General features: G+C 36.2%; 2 protein-coding genes across 2 annotated transcripts; both read right to left on the bottom strand.

The window, feature by feature from the left end:
- Positions 1-17,462: 17,462 nt before the first annotated feature.
- LOC140178328 (protein FAR1-RELATED SEQUENCE 5-like) lies at positions 17,463-20,201 on the bottom strand. The gene is made up of 3 exons (XM_072214670.1): positions 19,461-20,201; positions 17,881-19,307; positions 17,463-17,795 (listed from the first exon to the last, which is right to left on the bottom strand). Exons 1-2 carry the CDS (start codon positions 19,838-19,840, stop codon positions 18,869-18,871), a joined length of 819 nt encoding a protein of 272 aa, XP_072070771.1. The 5' UTR covers positions 19,841-20,201; the 3' UTR covers positions 17,463-17,795; positions 17,881-18,868.
- Positions 20,202-20,638: 437 nt separating this feature from the next.
- LOC140178685 (protein LURP-one-related 15-like) lies at positions 20,639-22,620 on the bottom strand. The gene is made up of 3 exons (XM_072215907.1): positions 22,353-22,620; positions 21,696-21,932; positions 20,639-20,725 (listed from the first exon to the last, which is right to left on the bottom strand). The coding sequence occupies exons 1-3, from the start codon at positions 22,554-22,556 to the stop codon at positions 20,639-20,641; spliced, it is 528 nt and encodes a 175-aa protein (XP_072072008.1). The 5' UTR covers positions 22,557-22,620.
- Positions 22,621-23,097: the final 477 nt, after the last annotated feature.

Genomic DNA, 23,097 nt, shown 5'->3' with positions numbered 1-23,097 from the left:
ATCAATATTTCCCTCCAAAATGGATGACATAGCTAAGGCTGAACATCTAAGGCTTTAAACAAGGAGATAATGAATCTCTTTATGATGCTTGCGAGAGATACAGAGAGATGCTAAGAAAATGCCCCTCTGAAATATTTTCAGAGTGGGTGCAGTTAGACATCTTCTATTATGGGCTTACAGAGAAAGCTCAGATGTATTTGGACCACTCAGCTGGTGGATCTATACACATGAGAAAGACAATTGAAGAAGCTCAAGAGCTCATTGATACAGTTACCAGAAATCAGCATCTGTACCTAAGTAGTGAGTCTTCCATGAAAGAAGAGGCTAAAACAGTAACTGTTGAACTCAGTCCTGCAGAACAAGTTACTGAATTCAATCAGCAATTAGATTTTCTAATAAAACAGCTAGCCGAATTCAAGAAGATACTACAAGACACAAGAATGGCTAATATGAATATGGAAGTACAGTTGAAGCAAACAAAACAGCAGTTATCAAAACAAATAACAGAAGAGTGCTAAGCAGTTCAATTAAGAAGTGGAAAAACATTAAATACCTCACTTCAAAGCAGCAGAAAGCCAAGAAATGAACAAACTGCTACCCAAAATCCCTCTAAGGATAGTAAGAGACCAGAGAGGAATAATTCTGGCGCTCAAACGCCAGAAAAGGGTGAAGAGCTGGCGTTAAACGCCCAACCCATGCTCAGTTCTGGCGTTCAAACGCCACAAACAGGCAAGGAGGTGGCGTTAAACGCCCAATGGAAGCTCAGTTCTGGCGTTCAAATGCCAGAAACAGGTAAGAAGTTGGCGTCCAACGCCAATCCAGCTTCTACCTTTGGCATTCAAACGCCAGTGAGGGATCAGACACACACAAGTGCTGATAGTAACCCCTCTAAAAAGGCTTCTCCAACCACCTCTGTAGGAAATAAACCTGCAGCAACTAAGGTTGAGGAATACAAAGGCAAGATGCCTTATCCTCAAAAACTCTACAAAGAGGAACAGGATAAGCAATTTGCTCGCTTTGCAGACTATCTCAGGACTCTTGAAATAAAGATTCCGTTTACAGAGGCACTTGAGCAAATACCCTCTTATGCCAAGTTCATGAAAGAGATCTTGAGTCATAAGAAGGATTGGAGAGACACTGAAAGAGTTCTCCTCACTGAAGAATGCAGTGCAGTCATTCTGAAAAGCTTCCCAGAAAAGCTTAAGGATCCTGGGAGCTTTATGATACCATGCATATTAGAGGGTAGTTGCACCAAGACAGCTTTATGTGATCTTGGGGCAAGTATCAACCTAATACCTGCATCTACTATCAGAAAGCTTGGTTTAACTGAAGAAGTCAAACCAACCCGGATATGTCTCCAACTTGCTGATGGCTCCATTAAATACCCATCAGGCGTGATTGAAGACATGATTGTCAGGGTAGGGCCATTCGCCTTTCCCACTGACTTTGTAGTGTTGGAAATGGAGGAGCACAAGAGTGCCACTCTTATTCTAGGAAGACCCTTCCTAGCGATTGGACGAACTCTCATTGATATCCAAAAAGGAGAAGTAACCCTGAGAGTCAATGAGGATGAGTTTAAGTTAAATGCTGTCAAAGCCATGCAGCATCCAGACACACCAAAAGACTGCATGAAAGTTGATCTTATTCACTATTTAGTAGAGGAGATCAACATGGTTAAGAGTCCCGAATCAGAGCTGGAAGACATCTTTAAAGATGTTCAGCCTGATCTGGAGGATTCAGAGGAATTGAAAGAACCTCTGAAATTTCCTCAGGAAGAGGAGAAACCTCCTAAACCCGAGCTCAAACCACTACCACCATCCCTGAAATATGCATTTCTGGGAGAAGATGACACTTTTTCGGTGATCATAAGCTCTACTTTAAATCCACAGGAAGAGGAAGCACTACTTCAAGTGCTAAGGACACACAAGACAGCTCTTGGGTGGTCCATAGGTGATCTTAAGGGCATCAGCCCAGCAAGATGCATGCACAAGATCCTATTGGAGGACGATGCTAAGCCAGTGGTTCAACCACAGAGGCGGCTAAATCCAGCCATGAAGGAGGTGGTGCAGAAAGAGGTCACCAAATTACTGGAGGCTGGGATTATTTATCCTATTTCTGATAGCCCCTAGGTGAGCCCTGTCCAAGTTGTTACCAAGAAGGGAGGCATGACAGTGGTTCATAATAAAAAAAATGAACTGGTTCCTACAAGAACAGTTACAGGGTGGCGTATGTGTATTGACTACAGAAGGCTCAATACAGCCACCAGGAAGGATCATTTTCCTTTACCATTCATAGACCAGATGCTGGAGAGACTAGTAGGTCATGAATACTACTGCTTTTTGGATGGCTATTCAGGATACAACCAAATTGCAGTAGATCCTCAGGACCAAGAGAAAACAGCATTCACATGTCCTTCTGGAGTGTTTGCCTACAGAAGGATGCCTTTTGGTCTGTGCAATGCACCTACAACCTTTCAGAGGTGCATGCTCTCCATCTTCTCTGATATGGTAGAGAAATTTCTGGAAGTCTTCATGGATGACTTTTCAGTATTTGGAGACTCATTCAGCTCCTGCCTTGACCATTTAGCACTTGTTCTGAAAAGATGCCAAGAGACCAACCTAGTTTTAAACTGGGAAAAATGTCACTTTATGGTGACTGAAGGGATTGTCCTTGGGCATAAAATTTCAAACAAGGGAATAGAGGTGGATCAAGCTAAAGTAGAAGTAATTGAAAAATTACCACCACCTGCCAATGTTAAGGCAATCAGAAGCTTTCTGGGGCATGCAGGATTCTATAGGAGGTTTATAAAGGATTTTTCAAAAATTGCAAAACCTCTGAGCAATCTGCTAGCTGCTGACATGCCATTTGTGTTTGACACAGAGTGTCTGTAGGCGTTTGAAACCCTGAAAGCTAAACTGGTCACAGCACCAGTTATTTCTGCACTAGACTGGACATTACCATTCGAACTAATGTGTGATGCCAGTGACCATGCTATTGGTGCAGTATTAGGACAGAGACATGACAAGCTTCTGCATGTCATTTATTATGCTAGCCGTGTTTTAAATGACGCCCAGAAAAATTACACAACCACAGAAAAAGAATTGCTTGCAGTGGTCTATGCCATTGACAAGTTTAGATCATACTTAGTAGGATCCAAGGTGATTGTGTATACTGACCATGCTGCTCTTAAATATCTACTTACAAAGTAGGATTCAAAACCCAGGCTCATAAGATGGGTGTTGCTTCTGTAAGAGTTTGATATAGAAATAAGAGACAGAAAAGGGACAGAAAACCAAGTAGCTGATCATCTGTCCCGAATAGAACCAGTAGAAGGAGCGTCATCTCCCTCTATTGAGATCTCTAAAACCTTTCCGGATGAGCATTTGTTCGCCATTCAGGAAACACCATGGTTTCCAAACATTGCAAACTATAAAGCTGTAAGGTTCATACCCAAAGAGTACAGTAGGCAACAAAAGAAAAAATTAATTACTGATGCAAAGTACTACTTGTGGGATGAACCTATCTCTTTAAGAGATGTGCAGACGGAGTAATCCGTAGGTGTGTGCCCAGAGAAGAAGCACAGAAGATCTTATGGCATTGCCATGGGTCACAATATGGAGGCCACTTTGGAAGTGAGCGCACAGCCACCAAGGTCCTTCAATGTGGGTTCTATTGGCCTACCCTCTATAAAGATTCCCGAGAGTTTGTGCGTAACTGTGACAATTGCCAGAGAGCTGGTAATCTGCCTCATGGTTACGCCATGCCTCAACAAGGGGTCTTGGAGATTGAGTTGTTTGATGTATGGGGCATTGACTTCATGGGACCTTTCCCACCATCATACTCAAACACTTATATTCTGGTAGCAGTCGACTATGTATCCAAATGGGTAGAGGCCATTGCCACACCCACTAATGATACCAGGACAGTGCTGAAGTTCCTCCAGAAACATATCTTCAGTAGGTTTGGGGTCCCTAGAGCATTAATTAGTGATGGGGGCACTCACTTCTGCAACAAACAACTCTCCTCTGCTATGGCTCGGTATGGAATTAGCCACAAGGTGGCAACTCCATATCATCCATAGACAAATGGATAAGCTGAAGTCTCTAATAGAGAACTGAAAAGAATCCTGAAATGGACTGTAAATACCCGTAGAAAAGATTGGGCGAGAAGCTTGGATGATGCTCTGTGGGCTTACAGAACATCATTCAAGACTCCTATAGGAACCTCTCCATACCACCTTGTGTATGGTAAGGCCTGTCACCTGCCCGTGGAACTGGAGCATAAGGCCTACTGGGCAACCAGATTCCTGAACTTTGATGCCAATTTAGCTGGAGAAAAAAGATTGCTCCAGCTGAATGAGCTAGAGGAATTCAGACTCACGGCTTTCAAAAATGCCAAGCTTTACAAAGAGAAAGCAAAAAGGTGGCATGACAGAAAGCTGTCATCTAGAGTCTTTGAACCAGGACAGAAAGTTTTGCTGTTTAACTCTAGGCTCAGGCTATTCCCCGGGAAACTGAAATCCCGGTGGAAGGGACCATATGTGATTACAAGCGTGTCACCATATGGCTATGTGGAGCTGCAAGACAGTGATTCTGATAATAAGTTCATTGTTAATGGACAGAGAATCAAGCATTATCTTGAAGGCAATGTTGAGCAAGAGTGCTCAAAGCTGAGGCTAGATTAAAAGCTCAGCAAGGTCCAGCTAATGACATTAAAGAAGCGCTTGTTGGGAGGCAACCCAATGTTATTTAACTATATCTATTTATTTTCCATTGCTATTTTATGTTTTCTGTAGGTTGATGATCATGTGAGGTCACAAAAACTACTGAAAAATAAAAAAAAAAACAGAATGAAAAACAGCATTAAAAACAGCACACCCTGGAGGAAGAGCATTCTGGCGTTTAAACACCAGAAACAAGCATCTGTCTGGCATTTAACGCCAGAAACAAGCATCAACCTGGCGTTAAACACTAGAAACAAGCTACATTTGGGTGTTTAACGCCAGAAACAGGCAACAGTCTGGCGTTAAACGCCAAGATTGCACAGTAAGGGCGTTTTGCACGCCTAAATGGAGCAGGGATGCTAAGTCCTTGACCCCTCAGGATCTGTGGACCCCACAGGATCCCCACCTACCTCACCATTCAAATTCAAACCATTTTCCTCCCAAACCCGCCCATTCACACACCTCCATCGCCTCTACTTCTTTCTTCTTTCGCCTCTACTTCATTCATTAACCACTTCCCTTTCACATTTCTCATCATTTTTACCTCTTTCTTCACTCCCAAGTTACCTCAAACTCCTAACTTCTGCTATTTACTAAACTTACTAGTAGGATCTAGGGTTAACAGGGCAAAAATAGGGGGTTTAGGGTTCAAAATCATGTGTAGAGCAGAAAAATATAGGTGCTGGAAAACAGGGCGTGTGCGCATAGCTCAACAAGAAAGCAGAATATATGCGTGCACACGAATGCGTGCGTGCGCACACATCACTTATTGTGCATGCGCCTCACCTGTGCTAGCACCTCCAGCAGAAGGCCCATCCAGGCGTGTGCATGCGCACAAGGGCGTGCGTACGCACACTTTATGAAAAATACCAGATGTGCATGCACACAGAGGCGTGCGTACGCACAGGTTGATTTTTGCTTCTGTTGGGTGCGTGCGTACAGCTGTGTGCGTGGGCACACATTAGAAAACCTGGTTTTGCTGCAGCTTGCCAAAATTTAGTTTTCCACACCAAATTTCCGGTGTCCATAACTTCCTCTATAAAATTCAGTTTTTCACAAAATTTATATCAATCTCAAGCTTTTTAAACACTCTTTAATTTAAAACAAACCTCATTTTCATTCAAAATTTGAGAAGTAAGTTATGGACTCACAAAGTTCAAAAACCACTTTTTACCAAAGTCTACCAAACCCTTTTTTTTTACCACATTCACATTCCCTACCCACAAAACCTGCACAGTTACAGTATATCAAACCCCATTTTATTTTCACCAACCACCAGCACATCAATGCTCATACCATTCCATAAAATCCATACAATAATCCCAATATCCACCATTTCAACCACAAGCTACAAACTTTAAACATTCTTTAGCTTACTCCTTTAATTCATTGATGACAACTATTATCATCGACTAATCAACAAGCCATAATTGCCAATATCTCATAAATACATACCACAACATCATCAACTTATCATTAATAACCCCAAAAACACATATTCAATGACACCAACAATTCATGCTTATTAATTCCAACACAAGCCCACTCATTAATTCATAAGACATCATTGCAAAGCTAAACATTCAATGCATTTGACCATTTCAACTTATCCTATAATGCTCTAGCCTAAGTTTTCACAATACCTTATATGTTAAACACGCGAAACCTAAACCATACCTTGGCCAATCACTTTATTTAGTCCGAGGCAGCCCCCCAAGGTCACAACACAGCCCTTCAAACTTATAGAAACCAGCCAGCTTAGCTTCAATCGCCACCGAGCTTCCAAATGCTTACTTTTCAATTCCAATGCTTATATATAAAACTTAATTCATACCTAATTCACATATATATTCCAAATTCAGATTTTACATAATGAAATCAAAATTGGAATCCCTTTCTGGTGTTGGACGCCAGAATTTGGTCAGATGGCTAGCATTGAACACCAGTTTTGGGCCTTCTAATCCGAAGCAAAGTATGGACTATTATACATTTCTAGAAATCTATGGAAGTCAGAATTCCATAGCCATTGAGAGTGCTCCATTTAGACTTTTGTAGCTCCAAAAAAGCTCTTCCGAGTGCAGGTAGGTCAGATCCAGACAGCATCTGCAGTGCTTTCTCTGTCTCTGAATCAGACTTTTTCTCCAGCTCTCCAATTTCAGCCAGAAAATACCTGAAGTTGTATAGAAACACAAAAACTCATAGTAGAATCCAAAAATGTGAATTTAACACTAAAACCTATAAAAGCTTAATAAAAACTAAATAAAAACATACTAAAACTATATGAAAGTGATGTCAAAAACCGTATAAAATATCCATCATCAGTATACAAAATCAAGACTTGCTCCAATGGCTCTATTGATAGGTATAAGGGTCATTTGGTTACTCAAGAGTATAGTATTGATTACGAAGAGACTTTTTCTCATGTTATTTGACTCATATGTGTTCGAGCTCTTCTTGCAATTGCTGTAGTCCGTAAACGGTCTCTAAGTCAAATGAATGTGAAAAATGATTTTCTTAACAGTGACTTGAAAAAGAAAGTCTACATGAAACTTCCTCCAGGATATTCTTGTTCTCCTAACAAAGTTTGTCTTCTTCACAAGACACTCTATGGTCTTAAGCAAACTCCTCGAGAATGGTTTAAAAAATTAGTAATAATATCTGCAATCTCGATTAACTTGTAGTCCTTATGAGAATGTTCTTTTCATTCGCAAAAGTAACAAGGATATTGTTCTCCTACTATTGTATGTTGATGACATGATCATTACTAGCAATGATATTAATAGCATCACTAACCTCAAAGCAAGTCTTCACCACCACTTTGAGATGAAGACATTGGATCTCTTAGTTATTTTCTTACTCTTGAAGTTATCTCCTTAAAAGATAGCATCTATCATTCTCAAGAAAAGTATGCATCTGATCTTCTTGCTCGGACTGGAATTACTGATAATTGCACAAAATCTACTCCTCTTGAACCTAATGCTTGCTTCACTTGGATGGCACTGCTTTGGATAATGCCACTCGCTAACTATCACTCGATTAAATATTGTTTGTTCAGTTCATGTTATTAGCCAGTTCTTATCAACACTCCACACTATTCATTATGTTGTTGTTCTTCGGATTTTTCGCTACATCAAATGTACTATGCTTCAAGGTCTTCATTTTTCTGCTTAATCTTCTTTAATCCTTCAAGATTTTGATGTTTATTGGGCTGGTGACCCCACTGATCGTCGTTGTAGTATTGGTTATTGTTTGTTTTTTGGTGACTCTCTTATCTCTTGGCATGCCAAGAAACAAACTTTTACAGCTCGATGAAGCACCAAAGTAGAATATCATGCTTTGCTTGATACTTCTGTTGAAATCGTTGCAATTCGTTGACTTCTTGAAGATTTGAAAACTCTTTAGTCTTCTCCTACTGATCTCTATTGTGATAACATAAGTGCTATTCAGATTATCCATAATAATGTCTTTCATGAACGAACCAAATATATTGAGAATGACTATTATTTTAATTTGTACGATAACGTCTTCTCATTGGTGTTATTCATCTAATCGTTGTTGAGACTATAGATCAAATGATTAGTATCTTTATCAAAGCTCGTCGTTCTACTCGTTTTTAAAATCTAGTATCCAAACTCAAGACAATCTTTTTAACACTCACTTGAATTCAACGAGAATATTAGAATATAATTAATAAATTATTAGATATAAGGTAAATAGAGTTATTAAGAAGTTGTTAGCATTAGTAAATAATTGTTAAGATTATTATTGAAAATATGTGTATAAATTAGCTTCTTGTATCAACGAATGACATAGCATACAGTAACACATTTTTTATTACTCTGTCACATTTTTCTATCAATTTACAACAACAATTATATATATAATTTTCATCCAACATTATCCAAAGCATAGATATTTAAATAGCTCGGGAAGTACTAACCGGAAGGTTACACCTGGGGACAAGTACAACCCAAGCAAAGTATAATATTAAGCGAGGAACCTTAATACATGCACTTGGGGTAGTGCTTATTAGAATTTTCTACACACATGAAAAAATACAACATATAAAAATAATACACTATAATACAACTATACAAGAGAAGATCAGCGAACCATGCAATGGATGCTGCACCTTGATCATTATGTGAAAATATTTATTATTTTTATTTTTAGTATTTATTACTTCAAAAATTTTGTGAATAAAATAAAAACCGTAAAAATATTTTTGTTATTTTTATTTAAAAAAAGTATAGGTAACTAACAACATTTTTGAATAACATGTGAACAATATGAATTAATAGGTTAAAAAAGTAAATTAATTTTAAATTTAATTAGTAGTATTAAATTAAAGTATAGTGTATTTTTATTTGATTGGTGATTGTTCATGTTGTTCAAGATGGTCATTGTTTACCTAGTATTTTCTATTTATTTATTATTATTCACAAAATTCTAAAAAACACTAAAAGTAAAAACGAACATATAGTTTCACATGTCAAACACAAAAATCTAAAAATACATAGAGGAAAGAAAACCTTGCCACAACTAACTAGAGGGCCCTCGCCATGAAAATCTCCCAAAACACAAACCTTGGAACAGAAGAGGCTCACCAATCACCAGTCATCACTCTGCAGAATGCAGATTAAACCTCCATCACCATTCTCACTCAACATAATACATACATCAAAATAATTAAATTATTCATAATAATAAGGAAAAAATTAAAGAGACAGTTCATCAGTTTCAATAATATTATTTGCACATTATCTTTTGTTTTTATCTTTAAGTGTTCATACATCTTATTGTCCATTTTATATTAAAAAAATTGAAAAAAAATTGATAAACCGGATGAACAAGTCTATTTTTAGACGATTAACCAGCCTATTTAAAACAGTATACACAAAAGAACTTTTTTTTATCAAAATTTATATTTTATAAAAAATTATCAATATATTATTTTAAGACGGGAGACTTAGATATATATGTTATAGTTTTTTTTAGTGCTATTCATCTTTTTTAGATTAATAATGTAGTAAATGATGTGTTCTGCTCAGATCTATGGAGGTTGTACACGCTTTCTTTTTTAGTCGTCAATTAATTATCATTAGTATTTTTAATTGTGTGAAATTTTATCTAATAGTATAGAATTATTTACTTTCTTTTACTGGTTAAGTGCTGACCAGATTTTAATAAAAGTGCTGGCCTTCTAAACTTTCTCTAATGTTATTTCAACTACTCAAAATTATTTGACAATTTTAAATATGAGTAATCTGAGCAAAAAATTTTTGTGATGGGTTCTCCCAATAAACTTAAGTTGTTGAAATAGCATTGTACCTCTCCATTTGTGTCATCATCTAAAGTAGTTATTATGTTGTTATTATTATAAGTGTTTGCACCCACAGATATGGCGTTCAGAGCTGCTCCTGCGATTGTATCCGCAGCCTTGACTTCATCATTATAATTGGTCGTAGACGAAGACTCGATGTGTTTGATCTCATCAACAATGGTAAGTAGTGCAACTATGAAGCCATAATCCACGTTTGGTTGAACCTCTACCTCGAAGGCCTCTTTATTCTTCGTCATCTACACGCATATGCATAAACACATACAAAATTGGATATATACAACGACCTAAGACAGAAACAACTTTAAAGTATTGACTGTGTACACCGTGCATTTTATATAATTATTCAATAACTTTTTAGATAATTATTCGTATGACGTACGTGTGTTAAGAATAATTATTGTAACATCTAATTTGACTTCTAAACTTGATAACAGTGGATCGAATTTATCGTTATCAGTTTGATACTTTGATTAATATCGCATTAACAATAATTATCTTAATAGATATATAAAAAAATCAACTATAGAAAGATATATTTAGTATAATTTATTTATATTATTATAATAATATAAAATTATTTTAAAGAGTAAATTAAATTATCCCTTATTACATATTACATATTGCAGTATTAGTTAAAATAAGTTAATTTATCATGATTAAATTTAACTATTCTTCTAACTTAAATTTTGATAACTTAACCAATGAGCAGTATAATTTTTTTTCACAATTTATAAAAAATAATAAAAAAGTTCTATTTTGTAATTTTTTTTCAAGTCACATATTTATTAATAAATTTCAATAAAAAATTTCAAAAATTAAAATAAATAAATAAAAAATTTAAAAGGCATAAAAAAATATTCTTATAACGTTATTGTTTGATAATTTTATCTTCTTTTGTATTTTTCAAAATAAAAAATCATTTTTCGTATAGAACTTCTTTATACAGTAACGAAGACAATTTCAAAAAAAAAAGTGGTTAAATTCAGAGTTATTGATAGCAGAAAAAAAAGATAGAAGAGAAAAAAAGTATACAGTCCGTACGAAATTTAAAATTCAAATTTAATTGGATGAAATTAGGAGAGGTTATTTTATAAAATGTGTACTCTAATTGAACTGTAGTTAAAAGTAAATTTTATTGTAACAAAAGATTTTTTTAATAATTAACTACCAAATATATTATATATGAAAAAGATTTTTTAAAAAATACGAAGAATACAAGAGAGAATTATCAAGATATAGCATTTTTAAATTTTTTATCTCTCTTAAATTTTTTTATTTGTTTTTTTAGTCTTTTGAGATTTTTTTTTTAAAAATAATTAATAAATATGTGATTTGAAAAAAAATAAATTATAAAATTAGATTTTTTTAATAAATTTTATAAATTGTAAAAAGAAATATACGATAGTTAATTAGTTGAGTTGTCAAAATTTAGATTAAATAAAAAACGGGCCTGCTACATATACAAGTTTACAAGCTTACAAGTTGGCCCAGCCCAAATAGAACTCACGCGCATAAAGAGTGATAACATGGCGCGTCAAAATCACGCGCTCAACACTACGGTTACGTATGGCAGACTCTTCCACTTCTTCCACTTCTCAAAACGCTTCGAAAACAAGGAAACCCTCCCATTTTCGAGCGAAAATCAAAGTTCAAAATATACAAATCGTTGTTCGAAACCTCCATCAAAACACCATCAAACTCTCCGTGAAGAATCTGAAGAGAAAACAAAGCAACAATACTCAACGTAAGTTCATTAAGATTCCTGTATATTTTACTTTTTCTTCTACGTCGTTCTTCTAGGGTTTACTATTATTCTTGCTTCTTTGTTACACTGTTCTAAGTTCTACGTCGTTCTTCTAAGTTCTACGTCGTTCTACGTTCTTGTTCTAAGTTCTCCTGCTATTGTTGTTGATTTTTGGGGGTTTATTCCGTAGATTCGGGGGTGTATACTGCTTAACCTTGTAATGTGGCTTGATATTGAAGCATGGTTGAGTGATATCTGACTGATATCTATATGGATGTATCTGAATAATATCTATGGGTGTATCTCACTGTTATCAATGGGTGTATCTGATTCTTACATATGGGTATATCTTACTGTTATCAATGGGTGTATCGGACTCATATATGCATGTATCTTACTGATATCTCAATTAATTTGATATTGAAGCATGTTTGAGTGATACCTGACTAATATATATGGATTTATCTGAATAATATCTATGGGTGTATCTCACTGTTATCAATGAGTGTATCTGAATCATATCTATGGGTGTATCTTACTGTTATTAGTGGGTGTATCTGACTCATATATATGGGTGTATCTTACTGATATCTTTGGGTGTATTTTTCGTTTCAGAGAAAATGGCAGCAAGAAACCAAACAAAAGACCTTAAGTGTGCCACACATCTCCTGAGTGATAAGTTCAGAAACATGACTGAGGAGAAGAAGGCAATTGTGAGGGATCTCGGATTCGGTGGGTTGATGCACATCCCACCACTAAGGGTGGATCACCAACTCTTAAGGGAACTGGCAAACAACTTCAAACTTGGGGAGAACAGACTGAAGACAGGATATGGTTCTTTCCAAATAACACCAAAGACAATAGGTGAGGCGCTTGGCATCAATGCAACAGGTAACTAGCTCAAAATTATAGGTGTATATTAAGTTGATGCTTGGGTGTATTTAAGGTTGATGCTTGGGTGTATTTGAACCGACTTTGATACTTTGTTGTTTTCCTTTTTGTAGGAAATCTGTTTCCTAAAAAAGTTGAGTATAAGAAACTTTCTGATTATGACAAAATAATTTATAGAAGATTCCAGGGTAAGACCCTCAAAAGTCTTACCGATGAAATGATGGAAATCGGAGTTGGCAACGAAGAGGAACGCCTGATGTTCAAGAGGATATTCATCCTCTACATACAGATGGCATTCCTTTTGCCAACGACGATAAACAAAATATCACCCGTGCACCTGGCCCCAATTTTTAAGATGGACAGCATATCGGAGAGAAACTGGGGGGGCATGTTTTGACCTTCATGATCAAGGGCATCACAGACTACCAGGAGAAGAAGAAGAAGGCAATTGATGGCTGCCTCTTTGCCCTGATGATAATATACTTTCATCTTTCAGAAAACAAAGGCAAGAAGAGGGCTGAAAGACCACCAAAGCCTTGGATTGCCAACTGGACTAAGGAGCAGTTGGTGGAAAGAATGACTGCAGAAAGAGAGGAAATTTTGGTAAGTAAACATAATATGTTGCTTGTATTTTATTTACCTGAATGCTGCTAGCTAAAATATCTAATGTTTCAGGGGATTGTGAAGATGGCGGAGACAAGAGCAATAGAAAAAATGAAAAAAAAAAGAAAAAAAAGAAAAAAAACAAGAAATAAAAAAAACAGAAAAAGGAAGGCGAGTCCAACATCGTCTTCGGAGACAGAAACAGCTACTGACAGTGACACTTCTACCTCTGAGTCTGAGACTCAAGAAGACTCAGAGGATTCAGGAAGAAAACACCCCAGCAAAAAGGGGAAAAAGTAAGTACCATACTTGGGTGTAATTTCTTTTTCGAGTTGGGTGTATTTTGTTGATCACGTTGGGTGTATTTTTAGTATGTTCTAAATAATGATTGTTTGCCTTCCAGAATGGACTCCAGAAAAAGAAAGCAGAGGCAAGAGGAGTCAGATTCTGATTCAGAATCTGAATCTGAACCAAGTGATGAGTAATGTCCTGAAATTATTACTCCTTTCTTTTGGCTTCATTATAAAGATTTCGTGTATTAACTGAAGTGTCTATTATTAACTTATAGGAGCGAAGAATCATCACCTGCAGAGAAGGAGAAGAAAAAGAAAAAAACAAAAACAACACCAAAAAAGTAAGCACTTCTTTGCATAATATTCTGTGATAAAATTAATTTTTTATTTCTGATTGGTACTCTTTTTTTTCCACCCAGAACACAACCAAAAAAGAAAAAAGTTGTCGTGGAGGATTCACCTCCTAAAGAAGACCAATACTTTGATGGGTACAGTACCTCGTAAGCTATATTACCGTCTATCATCGTAATTATTTTTGTTAACATCTTCTTTTATGAATGTAGTGAGACATATGAAATATCAAGTGACGAACTCGATGAATGGCTAAGGGAAAACGTTGATAAATCTGCTGCAGAGGGGTATGTCTTGCTGGGGTGTCTATTTCAGATTTTGGTGTGTGTTGTTTGCTAATAATTGTTTCTTGTTTCGCAGGGAGAACCAACATGACCTGCGATCGACAGAAGGTCGCTATGTGTCCTCTGAAACGTAAGAAGCTTTATTTAATAAAATCTTGTTATCATGATTTGGGTGTATTTTGTGGAACCATTTGGGTGTATTGTGTGGATCAAGTTGGGTGTATGTTGTTTATTAAGTTGGGATATTTCGTTTGTTGTGTTGGGTGTATATTGTCCATTCGGTTGGTTGTATCTTGTGCATTCATTTGAGTGTATTTTATACCTGTATCGTATTTTGTCTGAATAACATGAAATCTGTTTTAGAATACCGGCTGTGAACTTGGGAAGTGATGGTCCTTCCTCTCAAGGACGCACAGAATAGAGTAGTGTAAACCAGCCGTCACAGAGCATGTAATTTCTCTCTCAAATAACCGTTACTTTTGTTCTTCTATTACCCTTCTACTTCTAATTCTGTATATATTTTTTTAGAAAAAAAAGCCCTTTATTATTTTATTCAAGAAAAAAAAGGCAAGAAAAAAAAGCAAAAACTGCAAGTATGTAAGTTCTCAAAAAACAAAGCCTGTCTTCTTTTTGAATTGTTCGGGTGTATTTTTTGACTTTATTTGGGTGTGTTTTAGGTTGAGTCCGGCTGATTCGAATGTGATGGTTGTGAGGGAACAGACACCGTCCGAAGCACTTGCAATGTGAGTTTTCCAATAATATTTCAACCTTATAACCTTATTATTTTCAAAAGCATTGTTAAACTTTCATTTTTATTCTTGTTTAGAGTCCCGATTCAGGTTTTTGTGCCGACATCCCAAACAACCACTGAGACAGATTTTGAACCAACCCCTATGCTACAGATTGAAGGGACTACAGAAACGTAAGAAATAGTATTGGGTGTATATTTGTTTAGAGGTTGGGTGTATATTTGCTAACAGTTTGGGTGTATATTGTTCCTGATTAGTTTTTTTTTACGCCATGATTAATTTTTTGTAACTGTGCAGCACTCCTGAACCCCCCAAACAACTTCAAGAGACCACACCCACGCTTCCCCCAGCTCCAACTAAAATGTAAGTTCATCAGACTAGAATCAATCTTTGCTTATCATCCGTATATTCTTATTCTTATTCTTATTCTTATACATGATGACACAGTCATCCAGACGCAGAAGACGCTGCTGCCCTGTTGATGATGGCACGGACAGCATCCTATGTTCCTAAAACAGATCCATGGGTGCCATCATTCAGCCTTGGATTGACTGATTCAAGCCAGGAGGGGGCGTCAACGCAGGAGACAGAAAGGGCAAAATCTCCAGAATCTGCAAATTTGATAGAACAATTGGACGATTTGGTCCAAAAAATAGCAAGCAGTGCGGCGAAGGGAAAAAACAAAAGTCCACAAATTCAGAGGGGGACTGGGGGAGAAAGTTCTGCAAAGTTTCAAACTCCTGGGGGATTATATCAGATTACGGATGATATGAAACAAAAGTGCTACATCTGGGGGACGAGACTGAAGGAAGACGCAGATGGCAATACTAACGAGTATGAGGAGATGTGCACTCTGATTGGCCAAGGAGAATACATTTTGATGAGTATGCACCTTGTATCCCTCCAGGCAAAAAGTGATATAGAATCTCAGGTAATATTAGAATAACATTAATGCACCAAAGTCAATTGGAATGCTTATTAATGTAAAATTGATTTCGGCATATATTTCTAGATTGTATCTACCATCTGCCTCATCCTCAACCAGAAAAACGAAAAGAGGTTTCAAGAACAAATATACTGTCTCCCCCCCGATATTGTGGTAAGTGTTACTTCTACGAACTTTGGGTGTATTTTCTGTATTGATTTGGGTGTATTTTTTACGTTCAATTGGGTGTAAGTTTAGTATTTCATTTCTTGTTTCGCAATTCTTGCAGAGCATGGCACTTTCGGATCACCCAAAGGGGGAATTCGTATCACCGAAAACGAAAAAGGAATTCAGGGTGGAAGCCTACCCGAGTTTCATTCCCTTCATAGATAGAAAAAAATTAACTTCGCATCGATATGTAAGTTTTCGTTTGCTAAATTTGTTAGTACGCTTATTTACTTATATGCCAAATAAAATAACGCACTGTTGAAATGTGGGAATCCTTCAGATTTTTGCTCCTGTTTGCCACTTGGGTCATTGGTGGTTATGGCTGATAAATACAACAAAGCGGAAATGTCATATACTTGACCCGCTACACAAAAAAGCTCCAAGCGATGAGAGAAAGCAGGTTAATAGATTCACTATAAGTTGCCTCTGTCTTCTTTACTTTAATATTTAGGTCTATTTCGTTAGTTGTGTTGGGTGTATATTGTCCATTCAGTTGGGTGTATCTTGTGCATTTATTCGGGTGTATTAATGATTTGTTTTGCTATTTAAGGGATATGTATTTTCAAGATTGATAACATATGTCGGCGGGGAACCTCTGCAGAAAGGGGAGAACGAGAAGAAAATTAAAACATCATATGTTAAAATATCAGGCCAAAAAACAAGGTATAAATTTGTGAGTCTGAACATTAAACTTTCGTAAATGAGATTTGTAATTTACTTTCTTCGTTTTCAGCTATGACTGCGCTGTGTACGTTATGAAGTGGATGGAGTTAATTGAGCCGGAAAACATCAAAAACGGGAAGTATGAATGGGATAATTGGCCACAGGTAACTGTCTTTAGAACTATAAAATTCTGTATTACTTTACTCAATTAATATTGCTGTTTAAACAGAATATACTTTTTAATTGTAGGAGGAGGTGGACCACTATAGAGTGGAGTATGCTTCCCGGATACTATTCAGTGAGATGAATAAAGAAAGAGATCGGGCAATTAGAGAAAGTAGTGCTATAAGGCTGTCGAAGCCATCCTCTGTATTATTGAGTTTGTTTTGTCAGATTAATTCTGCTGATATAGAAACTGCGTAATCCAACTGTGGGTAGTTTGTAAATTGAACAAATGATGTAAATATTTGCCATTTATCAACAACTTCTATTCCATGTATATTTTTTCCCATAGTTAAACTATCTGTGCTGGTAAACTGTCTGTGATGTATTCAAAAGCTGTATTACATGTGGTAAAATATGAAGGAAAAAATCAAGGCATATATAAACGCAAATTATAAACTGTTACACCCAACGCAAGTCTAATAATACACCCAAGATTGCATAAAATATACACCCAAACTGTCTGTGCTGTATTCAAAATGTATGAATTACATGTACTAAAATATGAAGAAAAACATCAAATCAAATATACACACATAACCTGCGAATTTTTACAGCTTTTGTTCTATATGTATCTATATATGTGTCTATATGTAAATTGTGAATTAACAAAAATACACCCAAAAGAACAGTGCTTTTACACCCATATCCTATAAAACTATACACCCAAAGAGTTATCCCCTGCTGCTGGTACCCTGAACTGATAATTCATAACGTGTCCTTGATATTGGCTGAAATTTGAATGCGCCGCTGATGCAGCATCAAACAGGTTTATCTGAATATAACACTCACACATTAGCTAAACTATTAACGAGAAAAATAAACTCAATCGTCACAAATTTAAAGAACATTACTTTTACCTCGCTTAAAACTTTCGTCTTCTTCTTCTTTGTGGCATTTGCAATCTGTTTCTCCAGCTTTGAACCTAGCCTGTTTTTTGGACGTCCTCTTGTTCGAATCCTTGGCGGGCTTTGAAGCTCGTTAACGGATTCCAAGTTGGCGTCTTCGTGGGATAAAGAAGATGTCACCTTCCTTTTGGCTTTTAATGCTTCCATCTCGGCCATGACGTTATCGTACGCACGGTGTAGAATTGCAGTCAGCTCCTCCGATTCGGAGGCAAATTCGCAAATATTTTACGAACGAAAAACCAATTGGTCGAACCTCTTGCTTCTTGGCTCCATTAGTGGCTCGTCGTGGCTGCTCTTGATATGTGTGTGTCGCCTCTTTACCTTCTTGCTCCATCGTTCCAGTATGTATCTAGGGGACACTTGGCTTACTTGTTCGAAGCTTAACACGCTTAGTGCGTGACGGCAGAGTATCCCTCTCGACTCGAATAATAAGCATTGGCATTTTACCTCGGCTGCAACCGAGTCGTAAGTAACCACGAACTTGTTGAATATTGAGCTGGAAACTTGTTCTCTGACTTCGTATACTGAATAGCCTAGAGCGAAATTCTTTAATCTGGTGATGCAATTCGCCTTTCCTCTGAATTGCGCTTGGACTTCCCTAAACTTTGCGTGAGTGTACGCATCTTTAAACTGAGCTTCAATGGAGGATTTGGTTGCACACGGTATGACCGTGTGAAAATCTGCAGCATCTGATTCTCTCTCTGCTTGCTCCCTGCTTCCGAGGCAATTATCGTATTGTTTGACGAACTGAATAAGCGAGCTGTTCCGGGTGATATACTTGTTAAAAAATGAATGCATGCTCTCGCTCCTTTGTGTGCTTCTCATCCCTGCCCAGAAGTGGTGATCCAGATAGATAGGAACCCATATGTGACGGTCTTCGTACAGATCTGCATAATACACCCAAACACAGACTATAAATACACCCGAGGGAACATGCAATTTACACCTCTGCTGCAGATTTTAAAAAGACATTACATGAAAGCCACTTGTTGTCCACAAGACCAAAATTCAGCAGAAAATCATTCCAATTCCTATCGAATGAGTCTTTGCTGTGAGAGTTCCAAACAACTTGGCTCATTTCTTGCTCAATATCGGCATGTCCCTTGTACCCGTTTAATTTGCTTGGAATCTTCTTCATGATGTGCCAAATACACCAACGGTGAATTGTCGTTGGCATACAGGCCTCTAAAGCCAATTTCATTGATGCGCACTGATCGGTGAGAAACCCTTTCGGAGCGTTTCCTCCCATGCAACAAAGCCAGCATTGAAATAACCATTTGAATGATTCAATTTCTTCATTCTTCATCAAAGAGCATCCGAGAAGTGTTGACTGACCGTGGTGATTCACCCCGACAAAAGAACCACAGACCAAATTATACCTGAAACAAATTACCATGGTCCAGAATGCAAAATCATTAGGTACACCCTAACAAATGCTTCGCATACACCCAATGAAACAGCCAATATACACCTCTGCTGCGGATTCGTAAAAATAAATTAATTTAGCATCATAAACAGGGACAGTTTGTTACCTGTTTGTATTGTAGGTGGTGTCGAATGAAATGACGTCTCCGAAATACTCAAAGGCAGCTCTGCTTCTTGCATCGGCCCAAAAAGCCAGCTTAATCGATTGATCCTCTTCGAGTTGGAGCTCAAAAAAGAAATTCTGATTCTTCTCTTTCATTCTTAACAAATATTTCCCGAATTCCTTTGCATCTTCTTGTTCGGAAACATTCCGCACTTCCCTGGTAATGTAATTCCTCACGTCCTTTTCGATAAAATTTAACTCGCGGTGACCCGCGGCAGCCGCAACAAATGATTGGTAGGTTTTGCTTGGTCTGATACCGGCCTCCTCGTTATTCTCTATCGTACGACGAATGGACATGCTTAGTTCCCTGTGCTGTTTGAGCATCTCTGCTTTACTTGGACAGCAGGGGTGTGAATGATCCAGCACAACCTTTGAAATGATCCAAGCACCGACATCCTTCAATGTGTGTATATAAATTCTTGCAGGACAGTTTAGACCGGCTGTCGGATTGGTCTTCTTGGTCGGAGATATTTTAGATTTCTATTTTCCCTCTCTGCTACATGTAATCAGTTGATTCTTAATCTCGTTTCCCTTCCTATTTGTGCACCGAACTCTTGTAGAGAAACCTGCAGCCTTGGCGTAGTTCCTGTAAAATTTTCCAGCATCTTCAAGGGTGGTAAAGGTCATTCCGACCTTCGGAACAAGCTCGTCATCAACAACCGAGAGAGGCTGCACAATACACCGTGTCAGAACTGTGAATACACCCATAGATATGATTCAAATACACCTAATCATGTCTAATATGATACACCCGAACCGCAACAACTCAACTACACAATGACCTTTAAAGCCATAAACTGTAAATACACAGGCTGCAGAATACACCATGTCAAAAACTAAAAACACACCCAATCATGTCTGATATAATACACCTGAACAACAACAACTCAATTAAAATAACAAAACCAGTACTGTAGATACACCCACACTTCAAGCAAGAATACATCCAAAAAAAGACCTGATCTACACCCGAGCGTCTGCTATAAATTCTAGTTAATTAATCACAACTAATACATTGAATCGACAGATTCATGTTAACGTGTTAGTTTCACAGTCAATGTTCAGCAATTTTTCAACTACACAATGCTATACAAATTACTGAAAGAAAATTCATTATGCAAATCAAACCTCAGGAACTTCGTTAGATTCAAATTCATAATCCACTTCGCCTGGATTCAGCTGACAATCTGAGGTTGAATGATCCATTATCTTCAAAACGAGTTCAAACTTTGATTTCAGAAAACAACAAATCAAAATAGAAAACGAAGCTCGAGTTGCAGAGAGAGAAAAGGGTAACGTAAACGAAGAACATACCAGTGAGAAAAGGAGAGGAAAAGAACGATGGAGAAGAAGGAGGGAAGACGCGCGAGAAGAAGAACAACCAAATCTCAAAATAACGAAAACGAAGAAGGAAACAAATATTTTAAATTTGGTAGTTAGATATATGCGGGATGTTATATAGCGCGTGTAATCAACGTACGTGGAGCAGCGGGTATTTTGATTTTATTGTTTAATGAACTTGTAAAGCATACAAGCCCTAATGACTTGTATGCAGAGCTTTTCCGAATAAAAAAATAAATTTAGTCATGATAAATTAATTTATTTTAATTAATAATACTGAGACATGTAACTAGGAATAACTTTCCTTTTAAAATTGAGAGAATTTGGTAAAATTTATCATATATATATATATATATATATATATTATGATAAAGAGATAAAGATTCTCTTTGATAGATAATTAAATATTTATTTACAAAAATATATTTTTTATTTTTATTAATTTTTTTAAATAAATATATACTATTTTTCAATCTTTCAACACAAAAACTCTTTATCATAAAATTATCCTAAATGATCACATTGTAATAAATTTAATTATTTTACTATAAAATATTTGATTATTCTAATAATTGATTATTTTGTTAGAAATTAAAGACACCTAAAATAAAATACATAATATTAGTGGCTATTATATTCATTGATATTTTTGCGTTAACCAAGTGCTGAGTTGATGATCTTAACTGTTACTATTGTCTATAGCAACCTATTAATTAACAACTTGCTGATATGGTCATGTGTTCCCACTGAAACGAAGCCTGAGTTTCGACGTTAAGCAAGCATAACAGGAATTATCCAGAAAATTATTTTGATAAATTCTAAACAAGTTTTGACTAACCTTGGCAAGAAGGGTAGACGATCCATGAGCACAAATATCGCAAGACCTTTTCTCAGCACCAGCGCAAACCTTAAAGTCCCACACACTTTCTTTGGTATTTTTAGCCAGATACACATTAAGATCAATATTCTTCTTTTCTGGGATTAAAAACGTTGATCGCTTCGCTGAAAACAGCAAATCACTGGAATTTGTGCTTTGGCCTTTGAAAACTCTCCATCTATCATGCATCGATATTATCTGCAAAAATAATACATCATAGTTACATGGAACATAATAAGTTTTGGTACAGAAACAAACAAATATATGATAAGTTATATGTAAAATATTTTATGTAAAAAATATACATATGACATTTTGATACACAAATGAATTAATATGTGGGGTTATGTGCAAATTGAATGATACGCAGCACACTATTTAATTAGTGAATTCATGTAAATATGTAATAGATTTGATGAATAAGTACTATTTTAAATGTCTATTAAAATGTTTAAATATATAGTTGTGTAAAACTATATGGTAGATATAACAAAAGATCATTTTTTAGAAGATTGAACTATTGAAGTAAACTATATATTGCTAAAATATAGAAAATATATATAGGTGAACAGGTGATGAATTGAAGGAGCTTTTATGTCTAAAAAATTTGAAATAAACCTTCTTTGATAGAGTGAAAACAGGGTTTCCAGAAACATCGTATATAACACGACGGTCCTTATCGAGTGAGAAAGAAGGTTCATGAATACGAAAAATGACTTCGTTGTTGATGTATGCGACACCCTTGTCGGTTTCAATCTTTATATTGATAGGAGCAGGTTTGCAATACTTAGTGTTAATAATTGAGATAAGCTCAGTTCCCATTTTTGAATCAAAAGGGAAGAATTACTGTGATGATGAGTAGTGCGTAAATCCTTTTGATTTGAGTGTACAATAATGTTCTTACCAGTTAGTTATTAAATATTACTTGCTAAACGGTAATAGTCCAAAATAGTGTCACATTCAAGGAAATTGAATGGAAATCAGGGTATAATAGGCACTTTTTATTTTTTATATCGGATTAATATTAGTATATTTTTAAATTTGGACTGCTGTAATATTTTTTTAAAATGTGGGATGATTTAATTTAGAGGGTAAAAATCAAATTGTCTGATTATTTAGAAGTATAAAAATTAAACCGTTTAATTTTTTGGTACAAAAATCGAACCCTCTAAATTTTGTATATTTATGTTTAAAAAATTAAAAAAATTTGAGGTACATTAGTTAGAGGGTCCGATGTGTGTTTAAAAATTAAAAAATATTTGAAGTACACAAATAGAAAGATTTGATTTGTGTATCTTAAATTTTTTTAATTTTTTAAATACAAATTCGAAGGTCCGATTTGTGTATGTGTCATAGTTTTAAA

This window comes from Arachis hypogaea, chromosome 14 (genome assembly GCF_003086295.3).
Source record: "Arachis hypogaea cultivar Tifrunner chromosome 14, arahy.Tifrunner.gnm2.J5K5, whole genome shotgun sequence".
NCBI classification, from domain to species: Eukaryota; Viridiplantae; Streptophyta; class Magnoliopsida; order Fabales; family Fabaceae; genus Arachis; species Arachis hypogaea.
The sequence above is the reverse complement of the archived record's forward strand: the minus strand, read 5'-3'. Positions and strand labels throughout refer to the sequence as shown.

Coding starts and splice junctions, on each gene's coding strand:
- LOC140178328 (XM_072214670.1), bottom strand. CDS start 19,840: ATGCTCAAACAGCACAGGGAACTAAGCATGTCCATTCGTCGTACGATA. Junction 19,308..19,460: donor ACCACCTACAATACAAACAG/GTAACAAACTGT, acceptor AATTTGTTTCAG/GTATAATTTGGTCTGTGGTT.
- LOC140178685 (XM_072215907.1), bottom strand. CDS start 22,556: ATGGGAACTGAGCTTATCTCAATTATTAACACTAAGTATTGCAAACCT. Junction 21,933..22,352: donor TTTTCACTCTATCAAAGAAG/GTTTATTTCAAA, acceptor TTATTTTTGCAG/ATAATATCGATGCATGATAG. Junction 20,726..21,695: donor CGTCTACCCTTCTTGCCAAG/GTTAGTCAAAAC, acceptor CTCGTTTTGAAG/ATAATGGATCATTCAACCTC.